Source organism: Pseudopodoces humilis, chromosome 5 (genome assembly GCF_049639895.1).
Source record: "Pseudopodoces humilis isolate 2021_Gansu_Grassland_sample_001 chromosome 5, ASM4963989v1, whole genome shotgun sequence".
Classification (NCBI taxonomy): Eukaryota; Metazoa; Chordata; class Aves; order Passeriformes; family Paridae; genus Pseudopodoces; species Pseudopodoces humilis.
Window position 1 is genome coordinate 57609665 of NC_142204.1, and position 26337 is coordinate 57636001.

At 34.2% G+C, this 26337-nt stretch overlaps 1 protein-coding gene across 1 annotated transcript in view; it reads right to left on the reverse strand.

Annotated features, from left to right (window-relative positions):
• The window catches only part of TBC1D22A (TBC1 domain family member 22A), a 145761-nt gene that overhangs the window by 12530 nt on the left and 106894 nt on the right, over window positions 1-26337 (reverse strand). The window contains exon 12 of the mRNA XM_005519202.3: window positions 19646-19741. Within this exon, the coding sequence (XP_005519259.2) occupies window positions 19646-19741 (96 nt within the window). The remainder of the gene's footprint in view (window positions 1-19645; window positions 19742-26337) is intronic.

A 26337-nucleotide genomic window follows, 5' to 3' on the forward strand; every position in this document is an offset into this window, starting at 1 on the left:
GGAGTATGAATAGCTAAAAGCTCAGCCAAAAAAAAAAAAAAGAAAAAAAGAAGAAAATCATAAAATACCAACTGAATATAATGAAGCACAGGACAAAAGTATATCAAAATTGTGTGTATTTCTAACCTAAATTAATTATTACATTTTGACAAAATGCTGTATATTGTTACGAGTAAAACCTCAACTTATTTTAGAGAAAATATATATTAAGGATTACTGATGCAAAATTACCTGTTTTTTATAACTTAAGTAATACTGCCTGAGATATGTAACTTTTACATCCAATAAATATGTCACAGTGCAGAGCCTACTTAAACTAGTGTATTTTTAGGAGTAAAACAAGTACTCCTAAAGAGAGTTCAAATGGAATATTGTTAGTATCCTAGGGGATATAGGACTGAAAGGCAATTCCATTACATTGCTCAATCACCACCAAATGAAGCCCCATTTCGGTGTTTTGCTCTGAAAAACAAACAATTGTTCCCCACTTGCCACATCAAAGCCCATAAAGCATTTGTGCACCTCTAAGAGACTTAAGGACAGCAGTACAGAGAAGCCATGACTTGGCAGTGGAAGAGACCTTCATGAAGATATCACAGTTAAAGGAAACAACCTGCCCCATCTGATAAGTGCAAAATTTCCCAGTTAACTTAAGAAGCCTCACAAAAATCAATAAGAAGTAATCTGGAAATCCCTTCAGCTCTGAGGAAAATGCCACTGTTCAAATTAAGAAATCAATTAAACTTCCTTGGTGACCACAGAGGCACAAGAACACAAGACAGGGGATCACCCAAGCTGCATAGGTTTTCCCAAAAACCTCTGTACAAAAATAACAACATCTCCACAAATTTCTATCCATTCCTTGATGCTTTAAGAAAAAAATATATGATACAGAATGCTTCAGTCAGAGAGAAACTCCAAAAGTACATCCATAGACAACAGATTGAATTGTAATGCAATCCAATTGTACACTATAAGCTAAAGAATTAAAATATTCTAAACCAATAAATACTACATGAGAAACATGATTAATAACTGAGACAGTGCTCAAGACACCTTCAGTTTGTTTGGGGACAAGAAACATCCTGAATCAGGATTAATCTTCCTGTACCACACAATAACATAAATTTATCAAGCTTTGTTAAAAAATATATGCTGCTCTTCATGCCCTGATATTTCACATACAAGATGCTTCATTTTGTATAATGGTTTATAAATCAAAGTGAAATAATTTGTGTACTTTTGATCTTTCATCAAAATTACATTATGACTTAAATCTTTACCCTTGTTATAAAGCAATCCAAAGGCATTCTAGAAGATGTTCATATTCTCTACCAAGCTTTGCTTTACAAGGTTAAACAAGCAACATTCTTCTAATACTCTCTGCTAAGGTCAGTTTTTCATCTCCCAGTCTACTGTTGTTAAACACAATTCTAAAGAAATTACCAAAACCCAAATATCTAATTCTCATGCAAATCCCAGAGAAATGCAATTTTTCAAAATGAAGAACTGAAACCACAGAAAAATAATAACTCTAAATGGAGTACCTGGAAACCCTAAAGCACATACAAATATCCTAAGGCCCTGGACTTTTAAAACAATTAAAATACTATCACACATTCTTTATATAATATTTAATTGCCTTGCACATCACTATACTGATAAAAATAGATATCTATATCTCAACTTTGGCCAGCCAGAATTTGAGATGAAATTTCTATATAAGATGATAAATGCCTCAACTTTCATGAAAAATATGCGTTTGTAAACCAACAACTGAATGCAGGGTTTATTCTTTACTTATTTACAAAAAGAACAGCCTCCAGACACAAACATGAGAGAACCAAATGTCTTTTCAGTACAGTGGATGACAATGGGCTAGGTTAATCTTTTCTGACTGCTCATTTTTAAGACTTCCAAAATGAAAGTCCTAAAAGCTCTTAGGCCACGACTACCTCTTCTTGGTAATCCTGGTCCACACACATAAGGAAATAAACAAGTTTACACTCCAACTTTAAAAGAATTTGCACATTGAAAGCAGTGGTCTCTGCCACAGTATCAATATCCAAAGAGTTGTCTGGCCAAGGAACACTCTGACAACAAAACTCTGCTCCAGAATGGTCATCAAATATCAAATAGGTCCAAGTCCTTAATTTCTCACTATGTAAGGAGAAATATTACTAAAACCAGAAAGAATCAATATGGAGAGAAAAATACTGTTTTCATAATAATTATTTTAGCCTGTGGCAACTAGCATTACATAAACTGAATATGAGTAATATTTTTCTGTATTGCTCCCAGGTGTCAGATTCTTATGACTACTTGGTTTTGTAAAAATTCCAATTACATTAAGAAGAAGGTTGTGGCATATCAAAGAAAAGCTGCAAAAAATCTATCTGAAATGGTTATCCAAAGAATCAAAACAACACATAAACCAACTAGGTTTTAAAGACAACATTATACCTAAATTCATTTTCTTTGGGTAACTGGACTTGTGACAACATTTTTTCTTTTACAAAACCATACATTTTGAATAAAATGTCATTTTATTTAAATAAATAAACATGACCAAGAAGTGTTTCCAGGTCTGGCAAAAAACCTGCTAACAGTTGTAATGGATAAACATTTCAGTGATGCATTGTATGGTGTAACCTAAGTGTTTGATGGGCTGGTCACCGACACTGACGCATTGCTCATCTGTTTCTGCTTCTTTAGCAGGCAGATGAGAGGAGGAAATCCTGTATTTATCACAATAATCTACTAGAAACTAAAATATAACACAGCTTGGAAGATGTGACCTTTTCTCACAGAAGAGAATAAAGACATCAACTACATGAAATATCTTTCAGAGGTACATTGCTGCTGGCAATTTTGGGTTGCTTTAATAGGCTTGCCTGCGAGCTGGCACTGCCATAGCAGTTCCGTGCCATGCTCTGTCATCTTTTCTCAGGGGTGGCAACACTGAGAAAGGATGTGGTAGAGAACAACTGCTACTAAGGATTTCAGATGCCCCTTTTTAACCTGCTGACCTAAGGGAATCAGCACCTGAAACTAAGCAAGATGTGTGAGAACTGTGAGGAGAAAAAATTAACACAAAGCTTTAGTAAATCAGATCTGGAAGACTGGACGGAATCATTGCTATTCATTCAGCTAACAGCAGGCAAATGCTACTGTGAAGAAAACAAATTAAGGTGGGATAAATGAGAGCTCTTAGTATGTTTGAAAAGGGATGTCTAATGCAAAAACACTACAGAGAGCAAACAAGTTGTGCAAAGATTTTACTCTTCATGGCAGCTGAAAGATCTAACCAGGAGGCTATGAGAGTAATAGTAAATCTGCCATAATGAAATTTCTGGAAAAAATCTAATTCTGATTTGTTTACAAGGGTGACAAAACAATAGGCATTTCAGTTCTCTTTATTTTTACTGTCTTGCAGTTGCCAAAAGACAACTTTGTTGTAAGACAGCAAAATCTACATGCACAAGCATTTAGGAAACCATAGGCAAAACCAGAAAATTGAAAGAAAGAAAATTAATCCTCCTCCATCTTCTTGTTTCAATGAAAGGCATATGTCACTTCATCCTATTACTCAGCTCAGACTCCAAAAACTTCTGGTTTCTCTTTGTTCTCTTATCAGTAGTTTTGATTGAGTTCGGTTGTCAAGTGTGCAGGCTCCTGTGATTTTAGTCTTCTCCAGGGTTACACACTGATAAGGCTAATAATTGACATTGTTATGCAGCAGGTTCTGCTGAACAAATAAACATGGAAAGAAAACAGTTTTCTTTATAGAGAGATGTCTCCAGTGACAGCTGTGAATTACTAACTAAATGGAAGTCCTGCCAGTGCATTTAGTTTAGCAGGTCACTTAAATTGCTCAGGATGAACAGGAGTTCTTCCTTTGTTCAAGAAAAATCCTTTTTATATTGAAATGGAGAAAATGCAAAGATCCCTTTGTGGTATTTACTGAAAATAAATAAAAATACTGGTTGGTGAGAGAAACATATCTTACAGAAATCAGAAAGTGCTTTTTCTAGAAACGTACAGGACAGTAAAATCAGATTTTCATTGTGTGGAAGATTTGATTTAAAACTTGGACAGTAACAGCAGCACTGTGAAGTAGAAGCCATAAAGCAAGGCTTACTGCAAATCCCTTCAGATTACACACACTTAGCATCACATCTTTCCGTTCCTATTGAAGGAATCAGAACAAACACAGCTCTTGCCAACGCGTGCAGATGAAGGGGCCCCAGCTCTGTATCCCAGCCTGCAAACCACACTGCTCAATCCCCAAGGATTTTAGTCCCAGCACCCTTAGAGGCGTGGAGAAAAAACAGAACAGAAAAAATACATATATTTCTTTTTAGTTCATGGAGCCTTCCAGGACAAGGAAGGACACAACTCAGAGGCAGAACAACTTGCTTCTAGAGTTCAGTAATGTTATTGGATACAGTGACAAAAATAATAATAAGGAAAAAACAGTGGTTACTCAACAACTACTGAACTTTTTTTTAACCAAAAATAGTGCTTTTCATCTGCAACTAGGCTTTACAGAGAATCACAGTTTTAGACATATTTACCACTGCAATGTGGTTCTAACACTGTGTGCTCTCAGTTGGTAAAGATCACTAAAAATTACTAGATTCCAAAATGTTTATAAGGTATTTGTTTGTAGACAAAAACATTATACATGTTTTGGAAATGGTGACTGACATTTCAAAATTATACTCTAAGGCCAGTTCATTATCTGTTTCAACAACTGCTTTTTGTACCTATACATGATAGGAACCATGTCTGTCAGTGGGAGTACAGGTACAAAACATAAATTTGACAGGTACAAAACATAAATTTGGGGCTGGTTCCTAGCGTCATAGATGATACTGCTAGAGAAGATCATTACTTATCCTGGTCTGACCTCCTGTGTGGATAATAGGAGCCAAACCTAAATATATGGTTGGTGGTTTTTTTTAAATTTCAGGAAAAACACCAATATGAAATCTTTAAGAGCTACAGAAATTCATTATTAGTTAATGTCTCGGGGTTTTTTTCCCTATCAAATTTCTCAAATATGAATCAATTCACCTGTTGGTTTTCCTTTTGACAAATTAAGTAGGTCAAATACTTCGGTCATGCTCTCTGAGCCCTTTCTCTGTCTTTGACCTAAGACATCAGAACTGGATGCAATATTGACAAAGAAAACCACCAAAAGCCAAAACAATCATTTAGGTTCATTAACTCAAGGATCCAATCACTCCCACGTGCCACAGCATCATTCTGGGAGCTGATTAGGAGAGATGTAGGCATTCCCCACCCCACAGATCTCTTTTGGAGCCACACATCACAGGGTACAGTCTCACACTCCAAAGGTAAGACCTATTCTAATTTTCCTTTATTTGCAATTTTTTTTCATTTGACTGCGTCAAAATACGGCTCGTCTGAAGAGCTCACCTGAAGAAGTGATTCAAGACTTGTTTATGTAACTGCTCTGTTCTCCTCACTTTGTCAGAATGGTACATCTGTGTCATCTGCAGATTCCTATTAGCAGCTATTTTGTTAGTGGAAATGCTGAATAGCCTCATACTGACTCCCACAGATACTCATTAGACAAGCCTCCTCTTGAAGATGATTAACAAAAAAAAAGGTTTTTTTGTAGGATTTTGTATTATATTTCTGTTGATACTGTTAAATGCTATTTAAGTGTACAGAATAAAATGCCACACACACCACAGTATGAAATTATTATATTGCACATTTGCATGCACCAATGTAGATTCACTTTTCAGAATTAAAGGCAGAAATGAAGCTGTTAAGAATGACATGGGGGAAAAAATGCTTCATTTGCTCTTCTTAATTGATAGTAAGAAAATAGGCTAAGTAAATAGCAATAAATAGTAATTATCAGAGAGACAGTAAGTAAAGATGATAGAATTTAATACTTGTAATCAAAACTATATCTTCATTATCTTCCTGAACACATTATTTTCTTCCCACAGTGCCTTCTGGGATAGATAAACAAAAATTGCCCCACATACAGGACACACTTTACATGTTACAAGATTTCCATTACAATCCATAAAGGAAAATGAGCATAAAGCTCTTTTTGCAGACAATATTAATAACTCATTACTATTGTTAGCTGGGCACACTCTGGTCATTTGAAAACCAATCTCATTACAGCATTATCCTCTGATATGTTGGAGTTTCCTTATTTACAGCCTTCCTGAAAATTAGGAAAGCTTTGGATAGCGTATTGGTAAAGTGAACAAGCCTATCAATAGGAGGAGTTCTGATACCCATGTAGATATATTAACAAAATTGACTGAGTATTCAAAACCTACATGAAGGCAAAAATAAATATCCAAAACTATCCAAATAGCTAAAAATATCAAAAATAATTTTAATTTCCTTCTGAAAAGTCAATATAAATAAAGGTAATAAAATGACAAATTATTTCATTGCAGTTCCACATTTTCCACATTCATCACCTAGAGTCTATTGCTTACTGGTGAGTGATCATGTTGCCACAAGGGAAATGATAACACACCCAGCAACACTGAAATAGGACTGAAGCATGAAATAACATCCTTGCAGCCCCAGTAAAGCACAAAGTCAGACTACTTATGGTGACTGGAACCATTCCAAGCCTAAAGCTACCTCATTTATTTTCTAACACTGTGTTGAGATAGCAAAGTTGCAGTATGGATTTGGAAAGCCACAACAGTCCACTGCTGACTCATGCTGTTACTACATTATATTTATGCTGTTATCACACTACTTTATGATGGGAGATTTCCTTATGGTCAGAACCAGAGCAGATGATGAACTACAAGTCAAGAGGAAACAACAGTTGCTTGAGTGCATTAAAATATATAGTCTAAATATCAGGTGAAATTAATTCTAGTGATTAAGAACAATTACCAGTTTCAGATGTCGTCACACAGAACCCTGTTTCAATGATTATACAACATACAGCCATGTTTTGCCAAATGGAACATTTTACATGAGAACAGCTTATTTACATTGAGACTTTAACATGAGTTTTTATTTTTCTTTGATCCACAGAGCCCTTTTTTAGCTGTGTGTGTTCTTTGTATCTTCAGAAATACTGTGGTTTGGAATTTCTAGGGTTTCTTACAGTGCATCTTCAGCATTTCTATTTGCCAACTACAACCAAATACTTGAACAAAATTTCTGGGAACACAAACAGCAAGAAAACCCCCTGGCTTACTGACAAGATTTTATCTGAAAAGCCAGATTTAGAAATACTGTCTACCAATCACCTGCAACCTCCAATCAAAAATTCACCTTTTAATTTCTAATTTCTTTGATCAAATCTTCAATAAGTTCAATCATTCCACTGGAGTATAATTTTGGGTACTGAGTTTCTTTTGATGAATACCAGGACTTTGGTTGCTCTGAAATAAACTGGAATATTTTTTCAATTTTGTGATATTCATTTAATTACTTTAAATATTTTTAGATATTTTCATCTTTTTGTAAGTAAAATCTATATTTATTCTGTTTCTAATTCTCTCCCCATTAAGACTGTAGAAATGGACATGATATAAAATAAATGCTAAACCAAAATGCTTCCAATTTTATCTTTCCAGCATTTGTTTCGGTCAACTTTCTCAATGCTGTTGATCTTCACCTCAGCAATTTTAGCTGAATTAGCTTCAGTATAATTTGTTGACACACTTCACAGTCTGGCATTGCTTTTCTACAGCAAATATCCACTATTATGCAGATATTTTTATCCTGAGTCTCAGATTGTTAAGACAGGCAACTTTACTGAAGTTAAAATATGATAATTCTGCAATTAAGACAAACTCAATGTTTCCTCTGAGAAAGAAGTAATTATGATGAAACCATTCAAGATACAGCATGACTGTAATGTAGCAAAAATGAAATCTGGACTGACAAGAACATCCAATGTAATTTAGAAGAATCAAAAATCCCCTCCAGTGCCCAGAAGTGTACTGTTCTGTCAGGTGAAAATTCAAACATCATGGAAAGTTACACATTATGTACTGTTCCAATGCACAAATCATAGCTGGAATGTATATAAATGAACCCATTAAAAAGCACAATTGTGGGCTTTTTACCAGATAGCAGAGACTGGTTTGAGAGCCTCTTCTGGTTTGAACTGTTTTGGCTGGGCTTGTTGGGGCTCCTTTTGTTACTTGCTTGTTTTTTTTAACATAAAAGGAGATTCAGTACCATTGAGGTTTTTTTGCCAGACTGAACATTTCTGGCAGTAATTTTATCTTCTGTTGGTAGAAGGCCTTCTCTGGTTTTGGTACGTAAGATCGGCTAAGAACAGCACGTCCAGAATGAAACAACACTTTTAAAAAACACCAGAATATGGATGCAAAAACCTCAGCTCAGTGTTTCCATACGATTTTCTGTCAGGATTTTATGCAGTATTAAAAACAATATGTGTAAGTCTTAACTATAAAACAGAAAGACCAAAACCTTTGCATATTGGTAAAATGCTCTGCAAATTATATTTGAATTGCTCTGCATATTTGCAAAACATTTTTTGTTTTGAAGCCTATTTACTGAACTTATATTCTATTGATTCTCAGTGTACCCAAGTGAATATGCTTTGAAAAGAGGTATGATTGTATTTATGTAGCAGCAGCGTGCCTCTGGATCCATGACAGCCTACTCAAAATATTCAAAGTACTATACCTTTTTTTTTCCTCTGTGATCAATTTAACTCTTCAACAGCAGCATTTACTAAAAATGGTGAATTCAATTTGTCAAATAACTCAACTGAAGCCAAAATCAAATTATTATTCTGGTTCACTTAAAGCCATCCAAAGACCTAAAGGGTTATCAAGAAACTACTTTATGGATAAGAGAACAAAAATCAATCTGTATTCTTGCATCCTTTCCAAAGGGTTATTAGACCAGCAATATTCATCACCTGTTGCAATCTGTATGAATACTTTTAATCGTATTCTTTTTTCTAGAATAAGCAAAATAGAATCCTGTTCCAATTATGACATGCACAATGTGATTTTTAGATGTAATCACAACTACTTAACCTAAAAGTGATGGAAAATTGTGCCAATACCATAAAGATTTAGCAAAAGTTATTTATGTAAATTTACTGAAAAAAGAACAGATCTGTTAGAGACTGTCAAGAGTCCTCTGTCCCTAAACAGGTATTTCCCCTCTTCATATGTAATTGTCTTTTAAAGAGTTGGAGGAGAAAAAAAGTTTCCTACCATCTTCATTTTAACCTACAGATTTATAAATTCTAGGATAATATTACAATTTCATAAATTTGAATTCATTGTGTTCTATGCACATTAGCAGCATTAGTGATATGTGTCTTTCTGAACAGTATAGATTTGCTACAGCTTTTCAACCTCTGTCTTCTGTAGTTAACTATAACAAAACTGTGGTTCTCCTGAATCACAGAAAAAAAATGGTACTAGGGTTTTGGCTAGTTTGTTTGGGTTTGTTTGTTTTTTGGCTATTTCTCTAAAAAATCTATTTTTACCCTGTGCAATATTCTGATAATGTGAAGAAACATAAAAACCATATGTGTACATATATATATATGGGTACATATAAAACTAATTACAGGTCTGTATAAAAAAAAACCCAACCAACAATAAAATATACAATCCACATTATAAACAGCACTGTAAAATCATTTTCTGATCTTGCCATGTTCAAGTACTTGCACAGTAAAATCCACAGCAGAAAAATCCAACCCACAGTATTCCTGAAGATATGGAGAACACACATAGCTAAATAAGGACTCTTTGGATCAAAGAAAAATAAAAACTAATGTTGAAGTCTCAATGCACCTAAACTGTTCTTATGAAATTAATGGCTCAATCTTTCATTTGGCAAAACATGGCTATATATTTGTATAATCACTGAAATAGGGTTCTGTGTGATGATATCTGAAACAGGCAATAGTTTTTAATCACTAGAATTAATTTCACCTGATTTTTTTTTTCTTCATGTATGTTAATGCAGGCAAGCAAGTGTGAAACTCCAAGTACTGCTCTTCAGCTCAGGAAAAAGTTGTTATCCATCATTAAATATTTTATGCATGAATGCTTTATGACCCCATCAGAATATTTGGATCCAAACACTGGTTTCTATAACACTGTTCACAAAGACACCTCCTTTAAAATAGCAATGATTATGCTACATTTGGTCCTTCCAGTCTCATTCACTCTAAATGTTGAATTTGCTATTCATTTTTGTTACTATATCTGGGCCTATTTATTAGGTGGGAGTTAATTCTGCAAGGACAACCTTCAAGAAAAACAATTGCATAAGGGACATAAAGCCATATTAAACATTTCCCTGCAATTAAAAACAGCATTAACAAAAACAATAAAGAAAAAAAAACACTTAATCTAGCACAAATTTCACTAAGCAATCTCCATTAAAAAATTGAGTATTAATTCCTGTGGAAAACAGGAACAGCTGACCAATTACATTATAAGGTTAATGGGATTAATCTAATCACATTCAAAATATGCAATTTTCAGGGAGCAAAATGAAATAAAGATTTTGGTAAACGGCAGAACTTTGCAGAAACTATGTAGTCAGCTTCAAAAGATTAAAGAGCTGAGATTCTAGAGCTTTTATGGTACCCAGAGTTCAAGACAGAAATTATTACTATGCCATTGTTATTGCAATGATCTCTGAAGTTCCATATCCAGGAAAATCTCCACGTCCTCAATTTGTTTTAATCCTTTATATTTCCTTCTTCAAGAAACTCTCATTCTGAAGAAAGTGGCAGACAGGGACAAAGTGATATGTTGGTAATACTCTTTTTTATGTTGCTCAGCTAATTAGTCACTTTACAAAATGGGAAAGGTTTAAATCCAATCAAATAAAATACATTATAACAATTATTGGCAAGAATATACAGAACACATAGTATAATTTTACAGAATAACTATAACGGAAAATAAAAATTAATTTTAAAGCTCACTCAGTGACAGTAAAAGATAAGATCCATTACTAAACAAGAGTTAAAGTCATTTTCCTATTATAATCACAAGGGTGTGTTTCCCACAAAAAAAGCCCAAATTGTATTCAAATCTGTAACACTGAATTCCTTAAATTCAAATAATAAGAATAGGGGTGCACATAAAGGCAAGGGCTCAGGTGTCACTGAAGGACATGATGTATTGAGGGTTCCCCAGATAATCAGACACACACACCAGCTGCTTCGTCAGGCTAAAGCCTTTATTGTGGGGTTTTCTCAAGCCTTTTTATAAGGTGTTTCAGTCCAGGTTACATGACTGGACAATAAACCAACACCCCCTTTGGTCCCATTGGTGGGACCAGAGAAAACACACCAAGAACATCTGTTCAGTATTGTTTTGAGAAATATAATCTAATTACAACAAAACAATCCTTGAGAGAAAACTGTTCCCAGGAACTTTTCCCCTGGGAACAGATGAGCCCCTGACAGGCTGAAACTCTCTCAGGCTCAGAGAATCATGTCCACAGCTCAGGTGTCTCTGAAGAGTCATGTAACTCTGTCAAAGAAGGAACGTGTGCTAAAGAAACAGATACCTGCCTATGAAAGCATTCCAAATATAAAGGGATCTTCCAAGCAATATGAATTGTATAAACACTACATCCTACAGTTTTTCTCCACACAACAGCAAGTTTTAGAGGAATTATGTTCAATATCTCTTTCCCTCTATTGAGCAGCCTCCCCTGGATTTGCTCCTGGATGCTTCAGCACTTCCATCCCTCTTTAGTGGCAACATCTCTGGTAACATTCAGTACAGGAAACATTATTTAGGCTAGTAAAGAGACATTCACATCCTCATGGAAGTCTTCACAGAGTATTTATTATTTAGACCATTAAATGTAGATGAATTCTAATTTCTGTCAATGCCATATTCCTTCATAAATAATACAGTGAAATAAATATTTGCAAAGGATAGGATCAGATCAGAAGTGACTAATTCATACATGTCTTTCCATTGACTACAAATGTAATTTAAAGTGACTTTATTTCTAATTTAGACCTGAGTTACAGGACTCACTTTATTTCACTAAACCTTAAGCCAAAGTACATAATGTAACACATTTTCAATCTAAGTAGTCTCTGAAACATGAATCATATCTTCACATAATATTTGTACTGAACTATGCAGCTGGGTTAACATCTCTGTTACTTAAAAGATTAGTATTTGAAAAATAAGGAAGACATTAGCTAATATCACACATAATTGATTTAGAAAACAGAAATAACTGCTCACTTTGTCATATAGTTGCTTAGGGTTTTTTTGCAGAACATGGAGAAATACGAGAGTAAGAACTCTGTCATACTAATATGTGGTATAATGAACTCAGCTGTCAAATACACTACATCTGTTGTTAAAGATTTTGTTCTGTATGAAAGAAGGGCTAGAAATCAATAAATTGCAGTATGTCACGCATAAAATCCAAGCACAAATCTGCACTTTCAGTGCTTACATTTGAACTTTTTAATTTGATGCATCATCTAAAATTGAAACACATCCCCTGACTATCTGAAAAGTAAGCTATTCAAATAGCAACTTAATTTGAAACTAACTATAGAAAAAAAACTGGTGAAATGCAATTTTTCAAATGGCAGGAACATTTATGGAAGAAAATACAGACTATTCAGGACTATAAATTACTTTATCTATTTTGGTATTTTTTTTTCAAATAGTAAGCAAATGTGAAAGTATTACAAACTGACACTTGTGTGTAATGAGTCAAAATACACCTCCAAATTGTTCTGGTGAGAGACATAAGTTCTTAAGACCTTTGCTCTTCAAGAATGCTCCCTTTCTACTTTCAAGAAAAAATAGCTGGCCATCACCTCAAAACAATTCTCTGTCCTCTTACATCTTACACATTTCCTCTAGAAAGAGCCACTGCGGCTTTTACCGTGAAGTAACTCATTCCCTTTCAGACACTCTCAGCTGGTGTGCTAGGGAAGAAGGCACTTGTTACTATCTCCCAGTACCTTGATTTTCAGATTTGTTAAACTCCTGAGAAATAAATTAATTTGTAAAAGCCACGTGCCTTGGAATTACACTTAAAACAGGTGAGGGTAAAAATGAAAAATCTCAATACTCATAACAAAGATTAATATTAAAATATTTACAAAATATTAAGATCTTTTAAAAATTTTAAATATTTATTCTACTTATATCAATATCAAAAACTGAAGATCCTTGTCCTGTTTCTTATCAGCAAGGTTTCAGTTTTCCACTTTTCATTTTGCATTCCAAACAAAATTTCTACAGATACAGTATATTGGCCCTGTGGAACTAGTCTCCTTCAGCAGGGATTTTGAAAATTTCTTTCAGTTTTTGAACAACCTATTTCAGTACAAAAAAAGCCCCAGAAACCCCTGGACAGACTTCCCAATATAAGTCATGTCTGCAGGTGCTCTGATTAGGTGATTATGGCTGATTAGGTGTTCAAGGACTACTGCTCCTCCTCAAGTGCTTTGGAGAGAGTTGGGCTTAGTCTCACAGCTGTGATTTATCTGATAATATTAGACTATATCACATCACAGAATAACTTCTGAGTTTCACTAGCAAATACATATATCTAAGTTACTTGTAATTCAAAATCATTGTACTATAGCTAGTAATTTTGCTATGTGCCACTGTTCCAAACATCTTGAGGAGGAAGGAGGACTTCTGGGAGAGAGCTAGATGGAAGGAGGGCAAGAGAAATGGGCATATTTCAGAATTCATATATAAAAATTGATCTGTATTACTGAAAGTATATTAATTATTATTTTTAACATAAGAAAAATAGGCCTACAATATAATCTAAAGAAAACTGAAAGCCATACAGAAAGAGATGTATAAGGGTAGTGTTACAATTCTTATTTCCTTTTCCATGCTTCTTAAGCCATGTTTAGAGTACCATATCAGCTGGTCAGAATCTGCCAGTAGCTTTCCAGACAGAGGGCAAGCTCTCCTCCTAGTACTGGACAAGCACCAGTATTAAAAGAAGGATGACCTACAGTCTATCTGTTACGTTTCAGTGCAATATTAAAAATTTTCAATAATAATATCTATGGGATAAAACCTGTACTTCTAAGACTGTATGTTAAAACATCTTTGCACCGTTGTGTTTAATTTACAATATGTTCACATATGGAGACCAAGTCAAAATATTCATGACAATCAAAATATGCAAAAGCTTTTGACAAAGTTGAGTAGGATTGATAACAGAGCAGTTAAACTACTACCACTCACATAATTCTCTGTTCATTAAGCCCTGCATGCAAAAATAAAGTCAGCAATTTTATTATTGCAAATTGGCTCTTCTGAACATAAATGATTCAAGAGTGTTGAATCCCAGCTGTCTGCTACCAGTACTCAGAGATTAAGAAGTGATCTCACGTTAGGTTGCCAGCTATGACTTTCAAAGTCTAAAACAGCAGAGCTTCCAGTTTCTTGAAACACACGACAATATTTGGAACATCTTCCAAAAGTGCTCTCAGCAGGGAATAAAATCACAGCAGTGTCAGTAGTCAGGCTCTTTACAGTTAGAAAGACTTCCATTTTCACAGTTCTTAATTCTTTACAGGTTTTGGTACATCCACAGAAAAGACCCTATTAGCTTCCATACACAGAAGAAAGAGGGCACAGGGTGCACAACCACAAAATCATCTAATCATAGAGCTTAGAGAAAAGGAGGACAGGCATTCCACTGTTCAAAAAACTAATCCTTTCAGAAACATAAATTTTTAATTTTTTCTTTAATTGAAAAACATTTATTTTTACTGCAGGAGCAATGGAAACTTATTTTTTAGCACAGCATATACCATGAAGCTAAGTTAAAATAGATTTATTAGTTACACCTCATATAATATGAAGTAAGCACTCCTATACTTCAGGCAGAAAAAGTAAAATTTGAACTCTGTAAAGATCACAAAAAGATGAATGAAATCTTTTTATTCTTTAATATTACTTTGGTTGAGTGTAGAAAGACAGTATGAAATTATATCTCTGATATCTGACATGTTTCTATAGTAGGTCACTTGCAGGAAAGATATTAATACCAAACTTTTTAAACTAAAGCTCGTTACTTATATAGACAGCAGAAATGAAATGAAATGAAATGAATTTGTCTTCTAAGCGTCTTGTTATTCAGCATTTATCTAAATTTTAATAAGACATACAATTGTGCATGCATTCATTTTGGTAAACAAGTCAATAAAACTTACTTCCTATATATGAAATAATTAAATAATAATTATTTAAAACATTATATAAATAAGAATAAAGCACAGTCACTATCCTGAATATTTTATGGCTCAAGTATAAAGCAAGAGACAATAAATTCACAGGAAAGTAAAAAGAAGCAACACAAAACTCATCAATGTGACTGTAAGTGCTACTAACAGACTCAAGCTAACCTGCCAAATCTATTCTGGGCATAGCAAAAAACCAGAACTTAACGTAACTTAGAGCAAAGTAGCTGAATATCTGCATTAGGTGTTCCATTTAAGTGAGGTGGCAAAGTGGGAGATAGCACCGCAGCTTTCTCGCGAGTTCCACTGGGTGATGAAGCTGTCATCACGGGCTGATAGACCAGCATCATCATCTGAGATGCCATGGAAGGTGTCAGTATTAGTCCATTAAAGGCCTCAAAAGAGGAAGTGTCTAAGCTTTCCTTGGTGCTCTAAAAGAAAAGGAGCTAAGGGAGATGCAGAGCAAGAAACAAGAAAAAATGATGGACTGAAAAATTGTCTTTACAGCTTCTTTGAAGTCTGGGTGAATATAATTGCAGCAAAAATGCATTTGTCAAAGACAAAGAAAAGGACAAAGCAGTAATAAAGATGTGAGTTTGTGATAGCATGGGTGAAAATGTCTTTTAGACAGACAGAAAAGCCTATATCTTAAAATTATGAATAAGAAAAGATCTTCAAGACAGATTCCTTACTACAACTACTGAATATATTTTTGTAGCTCAGCTGTGTCAACAAAATGATAACTTCCTTAAGGGAAAAAGTTAGCAGATAAGCCAGTATGAATTCAACTATTAATAAATTAATTATAATTACCATTAGCTCATATTCAGTTCAACAGTTGAATCTAGTCCCTGAAGCCTTGTATCTGTAAAAATCTTTCAGATATCTTGTACAATCCAACAGTAAACTCACTAGCCATATTTTCTATTAATTCCAAATGTGTTCAAAATCATGCATGAATATTTTATCACTTAACAGCATCAGCTATCTACACCTCTCAAGAATTCAGGAGAATTTTGGAATTATGGCTGTAGTTAGGAAAATGAATAACAGCAAGTAAAAGTCTGAGACATGCTGATGAGTAGGAAGGTTTTATTACTTACACATTTAATTACTTAAGCCTAGATAGTAGAAGCTAAATTAATTTCATATTTTGCATTCAAAAGGCATACTTTATCACATTAAAAAAATAATTTCATTTATATTATGCTTCCTGCTTTTTATTTTTTGTTTTATTTTTTTTTGTCTGACACTAGTATGGAACCAGTAAATTAACATAGAATATTCGTATCATCAACAGAAATGCCAGAAACCAAGAATGACCTGTTTGAGTCTATAAAACATCACACTGGTTACAAGGGAAAATCTAAGGCAGGATTAAAATTTCTGCCATTTACTGCCCAGCCATTGTGTTCCCTGTTCCCCCACATGTGAAGCATAAACTGCTAATCTGAACTATGAATAGAGTAACAGAGATATCCCAACTACCTCTCTGTACCTGGATTTGTGGGGCACCCTATCTAGATCAAGAGGACTCTCTAGAAGTGAGAACCAAGAGAGAATAACAAGCCCTAATGAAAACTAGAAAAAAAAAACAACCTCACTCTTTTCCACACTCTTAATCTTTGTATTATACATGGGCATGAAATACTTGAAACATCACCCTGAAAACATGTCAGTTTAATTTCACTGCTATCAAAAAGTGAGTCGAGGGAATTTGAAAATTGCTGAATGTAATAATTTTTGTCCTCATTACATAGCATTGCATCACACTCATTGTATTAAATAGCAAATTCCAAAATGGGATAATACCTTACTAGAAAGATAACTGAATATATAGGACAAAATGTAAGCAGCTTTAAACTCCTAGGAAAATAAAACCATCTGATATTGTGTACTTAACCAAATAAATGGCAGTGAGAGCAATAACTTGTTCAATTGATTCAAAAGAAGACAACTATCATAATGACTTTTCATCTTACAGTGAAAAAATTATTTCATTATGCTGTTTGAAACATGAAAAATAACTCTATAGATATAAACCAAATACCAAGCAATTTTCAGGTTGTATCACTCTATAGTATGAGTCCAGCTTAACTTCTTTAATTTCAAAGTTTATTCCTCTGCTACATGACAATACACAAAAAAAAGTTCCCAAAACTACAATCACACACATTGTGTGTCTGTAATAAAGAAATATTGAGGGATGAACATCTGGTATCTAAGTCAATGAATCTGTTCATCAGGAAGAATAAATATAATGCTTTTACCGACTGCTTGGTTGCAGATATATTTAAAAGACTGAAAACAAGTATCTTAAGAGCAAAGACTATTTTTTGTCATCATCCTGTCTGAAACATTACTGATGTATACTTCATCAAATAATAAGAATAAAAGTGTTGCATAACCAATTCCTTCAAAATTGGTCTTTCACTCAAAATCTGTTCAGTGCCTCTTCTGGCACAGTGCCGCACAGGAAGTTCTTGGGAAATTATCCCAACTTAAAATTCCTATGAGGTCTGTATTTCTACTGAAAGAGGTCAAACAGACATGTGAAAGAAGAGCAGGAGTTTTCACAGCTCGTAGAAAAGAACAAGGCCCTCTGACTGACAGTTAGGAGAGACTTCCCTCATTGCTTTCATACACAGAAAAACAGATACAATACACTCTATGTGCAAGAGAAATTACTCAATGCATGTGATTCTTGATACAGTTTAAGGAACAAAAAACTTCTGTACAAAATGTACTATAGTTATGATTTCTCAATAATGTGAATTCAATGCAATCAGAGTACTCCAAACAGCATATACTGAACTTCCCAATTTTCCAATGTAGTTTAAGTGCTTATTAGTTCAACGACTAGGCAATGATCTACAGCTATTACTAACAAAGCAGAAGAATAATGGATATTATTCTTGCCTGTGGGACAGAAGTATCATTTAGAGAATTGATAACACTTTACTTTAGCCATTTTAAAAGGTCATGTTACACAATAAAGAAGGCCAAGGCTTTTAGTGATAACATATGATAGTGATAAAACCAGCACAGATCTACAGATCCTCAAAATTACCAATTGCATTTATGCTGTAAGCAATCCAAAGCAGTGTGATAAATGCATTTCAATGTATTCCTGATTTTTGTACGTTATATTCTAGTTTACAGTTTACATGGCCTATAAAGAAATTAAACCATACAGAAATACCTTAATTATTAAATAAGTAAACAAATCCGAATGTGTGCAAGTAGAACAAAACCAGTCTTCATAGTATTATACCATGGTGTTATTTACTTGAAGCATAGTTGAAATAGATTTGGTAGAGAGAGGAAAATTATGCTCTATGGTGCAGGAAATCCACATGGAAAACTTAATAGGGAGGATTACCAGTGAACAATTGCAATCGAGAGGTATGGATACCAACATTAGAGATGATTTTGACAAAGTACCATAAATTGAGAAAATCTGACAGTGTTAGCAGGTAGTAGAAATTAAAGCTGTTATGTTGTACCCTTAGGGATTTATTCATTTCAAAGACAGGCAATGACAGCTCTGAATAAATCCTTTCATGAAGATAAAATAGATTGAAATGATACACAAATTTGCACAATGGTTCATTTGTAGAGGGCCACAGAGTTCAGTCAGCTGGAGAGAAAATAAGCTGGTAATGGGCCATTTCTCCGGGGTAGGCAATGGTGGGGGCTTTGCAGCACAGGCTATTCACATTCAGCCTTCAAACAAGACTTGAAAGCCTTTTAGGCAGTCAGTGTGTATCATAGGGTAAAATTCAATATAAATATTTTTATGAAAGTGAACTGTCACCAGTTCACAAAAATGACTGGACTTCTATGGATGTATGCAAATGATTTCCTAATCTACCATATTCAAATCTTCTTACAAACAACTTCCTGACATGCTTTTTTCTGGAAGGTTGTGAAACATAGGGGCCTGAAGTCCTTTTACCTCCTAATGAAAATCAGGCTCTTTATTTTAAAAGACTGCTTGTCCAGCTTTTTTGAAAGAATGAACGTGACCTTGTTAGAGAATGTTATATTATACAGATGAGAAATTACAAATACTTCAGTGATGCATTTAAGATTAAAAAAATCCAGTTACCTTTTGAGAAAATCTCTGTGAAATACCAAGATAACAGCATCTCCAGAAATCATCTTTTCAAAGTCTGACTCAGTTAAAACAGCTTTTTTTTTTTCCAGTGTGGACAAAGAAAACATCTTCTACTGCTTATAGGCCATCAATTCAGGCCTAACAGTAAGGTATCGTCAGTCTTGCTGCTCCTATTTTATATAAATTCATTTTATATAAATTCATCCCCAAGTAATGTTAGGAAGGTAAATCTAAGAAATGCCACCCTGTGCTTGAAAAATATTCTCTTCACTTACTTGAAAATCCTTCTCCTCCAGGATCTCTTTCCTCCACCTGACAAGGAAGGCAGCACAGACGTACAAGTGAAAGTGAGAAAAACCCTCTGGTTCAGACTAGAAAAAATAAAAATAGATCATCCTTTCAATACACAAATAAAATACTTTTGATCACCATATGCCTCAACTGTATTTTTATGACATTTACCTCTAACTACAAATGCCAGCTTCATCTGTCTCTCTTTGTATCACAAACATGCTTGCATTTAATCTATGCCAAACCTATTCATTGCTATTATCTGTAACGGGGACAGAGGTGAGGCAGTTTCCATTTCTCATATTTAAATTCATTCTTTACTGATGTGTTTTCCATTTCTGGTGTTATCCATTAGCTTATATCTGGTATGAAATACTGTACTGTCCAGCTCAACACTGGTGTGAACATATGTTTCATCTCCATTATTAAGTCTCCTCTGCTACTAGCAGTAGATTTTGAAGTATAAATTTTTATATAGGAAATTAATAAGCATTGTAAAAATAAAAATATCTTGTATTATATTGAACTGAATTAGATGTTTTTACCATAGGAAGAAAAACTACTCATAAGATGAAACTTTTACAGCTCAGTTTTGTATTCAGATCTGTAGCTTTCTGTTCTGGTTCAAGTCAGCAGATTCCATCACTTTATAAAACTCCCCCTAGAAATTAGTATTTCAAAATTTCACATAAGAGTTTAGAAAATTTTGTGATAAGGTCTTTAAAAGACAACAGTAAGTTTTCTCATATTATCAAATTAATATTATATTTTCTACACTACTAAGAACCAAAAAAAAAAAAATTTCCTATTACATTATCAATGTTTTGAGTGTGAACCAATGCTATGTAAAACCTCATCAAAATAAAATTTGGAAATAATAATTATAAAATTAAACTATATCATCTTGAAAATTGAGGTATATTTAAATGTTGATATCTATATAATTTACAAGATCTAATTATAGTGCTTTAAAAATAGCAAATTTTTTCATATTCTCTGCTGGTCATTTCAAAACTGAAGCTTATTCTTCAGGAAAATAGAGTGTTCTTCTCAAGTATAGTGAACTGATACAACTCCTTACATAAAGCATAACATGATAAAATACCTATTTTATTGCTATTTAACATAGAACATGGTCTTTAAAATTCATGCAATAAATAAACTTCCCAGCTATAACAAGTGATGAAGGGAAAATATTCTCCTACTACCACTTTTCCTTCTCCTCTGTCCTTGACTGATAAAAGAGTACGGTGTGCTACAAGAGGTTTGTAAAACACCTTGTTAACAGCTACAGAAACTACAGACCATCTGGCCCACCAAATCAGTAAGGTGCCAGAAAAGAGATAATGCCAATTATTTGGAGCAAAGCTTTTAAGTTTAAAAGTGTACTTGGAACTGAAAATAAGAATTAGCTAATTTTGGAAATACTTTTAAGGAATTGTAGAAAAATTATCTGGACATGTATAAGAACCTGTACTTTGTCTTGTGATTTTTTTCTAGGTTTTTTTCAGCAATAAAAGTTTCTTCAAAATGAAGCTCTTTTAAATGAAACAAAATAGGTTTAAAAGTCCAATTCATTAGAGAAAAAGTGCATATCCCCTATAGATTTAAAAATTCATCATGCTTCAGTGAGAAGCCCAGGTACAAAGTATTTCCAATGGATAGTTTTAGACAGTTTTAGAAATTGAGTAAAACAGCTAATGCATAATTGCCTTTTCTAACACCTGATACCTATTATACTTTTCCATTTGCAGCTTTTGAAGTTGCAAACAGTTTGATCTCTAAATGTACAGAAATGCAGACTACCAGCTAAAAGCTATTTAAAATCAAGTATAAACAATGACCTTGATTTAAATATTTTAGAAAAAAATCTCAAGGCAGATGTACAACCTTCCATAAGACTTATTCTGAACATACTACAGACGACTCTGAGCACATTATCCAAGAACCATCTGTCACTCTCAATAAAAATCATTTAGATTGTTAACATCACAAATATCTCATTGCCCTGAAAATTCTGCATCTCTTCTGTAGCTGAAATGAAAAACGTTCTTTGGATTGCACTCCCCAAACTTCTTGATTTAGACAACCACCAAAAGAATGCAAATTCTGTTGTATGACAAGACTGATTATTGTCTTTTCAAGGATTGGTCTAAGCAGCCTTCCACCCTGGATAATTCAACATTTAGGGAGTGTAATGCCTCATTCTGTTATATTTGTTTTTATATAGAATACAAAGTTATTGTTTAAGTACTCAGAGTAATTAAAGATATGAAACTTCGTCAGGGTTAGGTATTAAACCACACTTCATGCTCGAGTAATAGCTCAGACACAAGGACTTCCAAACACTCAATAATTACACATGAATAAAGCAACCTTAGGCAGCTCCATTTCTACCACATTAAGAAGAGCAGATAGTTTAGGTGAAAAGAAACTTAAATATTTTTTGCAGAAGTATCCAAACAATCTATGGCAGAAACAGAAGCCAACACACAAATATCATGAAAAGTGGAATACGTCTGGTGGCTGCTCCTCCAAGTTCTGCATTTTTGATGAGCCAGGAGCCTTGACTTCCTAGGCACAGATCAATCCACTGATAAAACAGACTCAAGAGTTCCAGTCTGAGAAGAAACACAGCAAGAACACACCAGAGAGGTCCGTCACAGTAATTAGTCTCTCACCAGGAATGGCCAACAGTAGATGACTGAGTATAGGAGTGCAAGATATAGCAGTACCTCCCCAGAATACTCCAAGTTTCCAAGGTTTCATGCCCAGAGATATCTTAAGAGAAGCTGCAGAATAAATCCATTTAACGGAGTTAATGGATTTGTCTTAACTTCCTAAATCTTTTTGCAAGTGTAAGCTTTTTGGTAAATCACCAAGTCCTAGAACAAAGAATTCAAAAACATGAGTGCATGCCATTTGGCATGTCAGGTTTAAACCCGCTAATTTCATTCAAAGTTCAGATATTTGCAGTGAAAGAGTATGAATCACTTCCTGTTCACTTTCTTCAATCCATTCATATTTCCTTCTCTTTTGCAGACAAGCTGTTTTGCTTATTCCACTGTTCTTCATATACCAGTTCCACCACCTTTGCCCAGCCTTCTTAGGCATCCTTTCCTGTAGTTTTCTCATTTTGAAATAAGGTCTGAACTGTATGTAGCATGTAAGTGGTGGAAGGAATATAACTCTCATACTGCTCATAATGCTATTTTGTTCTCATTACCTTTCCCAGTAATTCCTAACCTTTGGGGTTTTTTTAATTTTTCTGTTCTTCACTGCTACTGAGCTTGTATTTTCCTCTTGTGCTTGACTGTAGGACGCTACCTTGAAGCCCATAGTTATACCAGTAAAGCTAGGATTGGTCCAAGCACACAATGTCACATTATATCTGTCCACACCAAATTTCACTAGTTATTTATGCCAGGCTGTTAACAGAAACATGAAGTCCATTGTTGTCCAGCTCTCACATTTACTACCCTTAGTAACATGGCGTTGTCAACAAACTTTGCTGTCTCGGTTGCTCCTGTATCCCCTTTTTATCTCTTCAGCAGAAAGAATTTAAGCCTCATGACAAATTGCAAAAGAACTGCATGTTATTTCCTTTCATTTTGAAACTTGCTTGCTTGCTCTTAACATTTGTTATCTATCTTTCAGGCAGTTATTATTCATACAAGGGCATTTCTTTGAATTCCACAGCTGTTTTCCTTCTTTAATAACCTTTAGTGAAGAATCTTCTTCAGTGTTTTCAATATTCTTTATCAACCTGGTACATGTGTTCACTGGTTCTTAAGCTTTGTGAGGTGTGATTTCTTCCTACAAAAATCATGTCAACACTTTCTCAAAATGGCATATTTAGTCATGGTGAAAGAATATTACAATCAAGTTTAGGGAATTGAAGTCACCTTAATCTTGTCATTCTAAAAGATACTGGAACACTTTGCAGACTGCAAATATTTTTATTGTACACAGCAGCCTACCAGCTCATGTGGGATCATAACCTTTTCCCCCTTGTCAGTTTTCCAGTCAGTTATATAATGAAATTTAAATTATTTGGAAAGTGTTAAAAATTTTAGTTTTATTCATTATACATGTTAACGAGATTTTTTTACAGTTAGATGTAAAAATACCAATTAACAACACTTTTGCTGAGTTTGCACATTTTGGATTGTCTTGTATCATTGTTTTTGCTCACTAGGACCATTCCCAAGAGGATAATCCTAAAAGCAGTAAGTGACCAGGAGCACTTGTCTAAGCTGAATCCAATCTCACCATAAAAAAAACAACAAAGTTGGATCTTTTATGTTTTAAAAAAACAAAACAAACAAAAATAAAGCATAACCTATAGGTAAGGCCTACAAGCAGCTGTTTCTAATGCAAACATCCATCAATTAACATGAAAATTTATGGGCAGGTTTGATCTTTGTATAAAAAAAATCCGATTCAAATATATTTCATAACGTTTCAAAATCTTTAATGGAAAGTAACATTTACAGGTCATAACATCAAGCTACAAATACCTGTCGCAGCCAAAAACTAGGCAAATATCTCAACCCTTAGAATTCACTAAATCCCTCATAGAAGAGCTATTTTTAAAAAAAAAACATTACAAGAACTATGTTCACATTCCCTGTTTCTGCTAGGTATGTTTTAAAAAATTACTTATCATACAATCTTCCATTAGATTTGGCAAATTTATGCTGAAAATGAGGTGAAGATCACTTTTCGCAACAATTTAGTCATTGGCCTCTCTGATCTAATCAACAACAACTTGGCAACAATTCCTAAAATATGACTTGTGATATAAACCTCTACTGTGAAAACCCAGCCACAAAGAACACAAACCACTGCTGGAATTTTTTGGATCAATACCTTGCCCTGTTGGAATGCTCCATATGGCATGCAAAATTCATGTTAAGACTGTGAATCAATGTCAAATATAAATGGATGCTAGTGATAATTACTATTTACCCAATTTAAGCACTCTTCAACTAATAATTTAGTTTTATGAAGCATCTTTCATATAAATTTCCACATGACCTTGTATTTTCAGAATGGAGTTTTAATTACTGCCCTCTTCACTTGCTAACATGTTCAATTCAAATAGATTAAAAAATAACGAAGTGTGCATTTGACTTTTTTGTCCTAGCTTTTTCAGAATAAACTGTGGTGGAAAACAAAAATCAGTGTTTCTCATTTGGTTCTTTTAAAGAATTCACCATGAAGTTTTTAAAGATTTCAGTCATGACTAGGATGTCAAGAGGATTCTCACTCAATGAAATGCTTTCACATCCAACATTGTCATCCAATTTTTCCTCCTCTTGTATTAGTTTATTACCTTTGCACACAGGAGTGTTGCTAGATTTTAGCAAAGGAATGGAGCTTCTTAGGCAACTCCCTTAAAGCTCTTTCTTGCTGAATTGGGTATTGACAGAAGAAAGTGGAGTAAAGCAGTTTTCATGCAAAATGCCTCGGATACAAATGCAAGATGCTGAACTCTACACGTGGAGAACACTTTGCAACACTTATTTCTAACATTATTTTGAAAAGAACCTAGGTAGACACAGAAGCATTATGGATAGTGAGACTATCAGAAAACATAATTTCTCTAATTTCCCATGTTAATAAGCCTCTTGTAGTGAAGAGTGACCATGAGCTGCTCTTTGTACTTGCTGGAGAAACTATTACTTAATCTACTGCTTTGAATTTCTACAACTTGAAAAGGTAAACAACTTCCATTTTTCCTAGTAGTTATAACTACATAGAACATAGCAAAACAGGGATGTGGCAATGTGAGCATGAATTCTGCCAGCGATAGATCAATCACTGTGATTTTAGATAACAATAGTGAGGGCTATACATAAAACCTCAATCTAATATGCATATTTGTGGGCCCTCTAGTAGGAACAAAAAATTACTTTGCAAATTGTTTGGCAGTGAGAACAGGAACCAGCAGCAAGAACTAATGAAACTATTCCAGGTTGGTTTCAGTGCATTAACAACTAGAAGCCACATAATATTATAAGCAAACATTAATAACAATAGATAATTTACAGTGTTTAGGTTTTACAAAGCAGTTGATTACTTACAGCTGTATTTTCTTTGTTCACCATAGCTGATGTATTAAAAACAAACTATTTAGGTTAGAGCCATTAATATGGTTCCTAATTATCTTAGCAAACCATGACACAGTGTAATGACTCAAAGTAGAGAATCTCTGTGTAATTAACACTGAACACCACTAAGTCATTTACTTCCTCCAACAGCATGACATACAAGCATGCAATTAATTCTGTATCTCATGTATATAAAGGTGAAGCATATACTTCCCTACACACCTTAGTCCTGAGTATTTTCCTCAGAAAAGGCTTAGGCAGACAAGTCACACAAGCTGTAGGAGCGTGTGAGAAGACATCACTACCAATAGCCTTTTCAAAAACTTCCACATGCTTGAAAAGTCTAACTCTCCATCTATTTCCCAGAAAATTCACTTTGTATTTTTAATTTGCTGAGATTACCCCACCTGAACTTAACATCTTGCAGGTGTGAAGTTAGGGAAGTACTGAGTTGTTATGGAAAGTCTGAGGAGCAATAAGGATAAACCCAGAGCTATCTAGCTGCCTCCCCAGAACAGGTGAAGCTGCAGAAATACTTTCCTAAAAGCTGCAGGCTATTT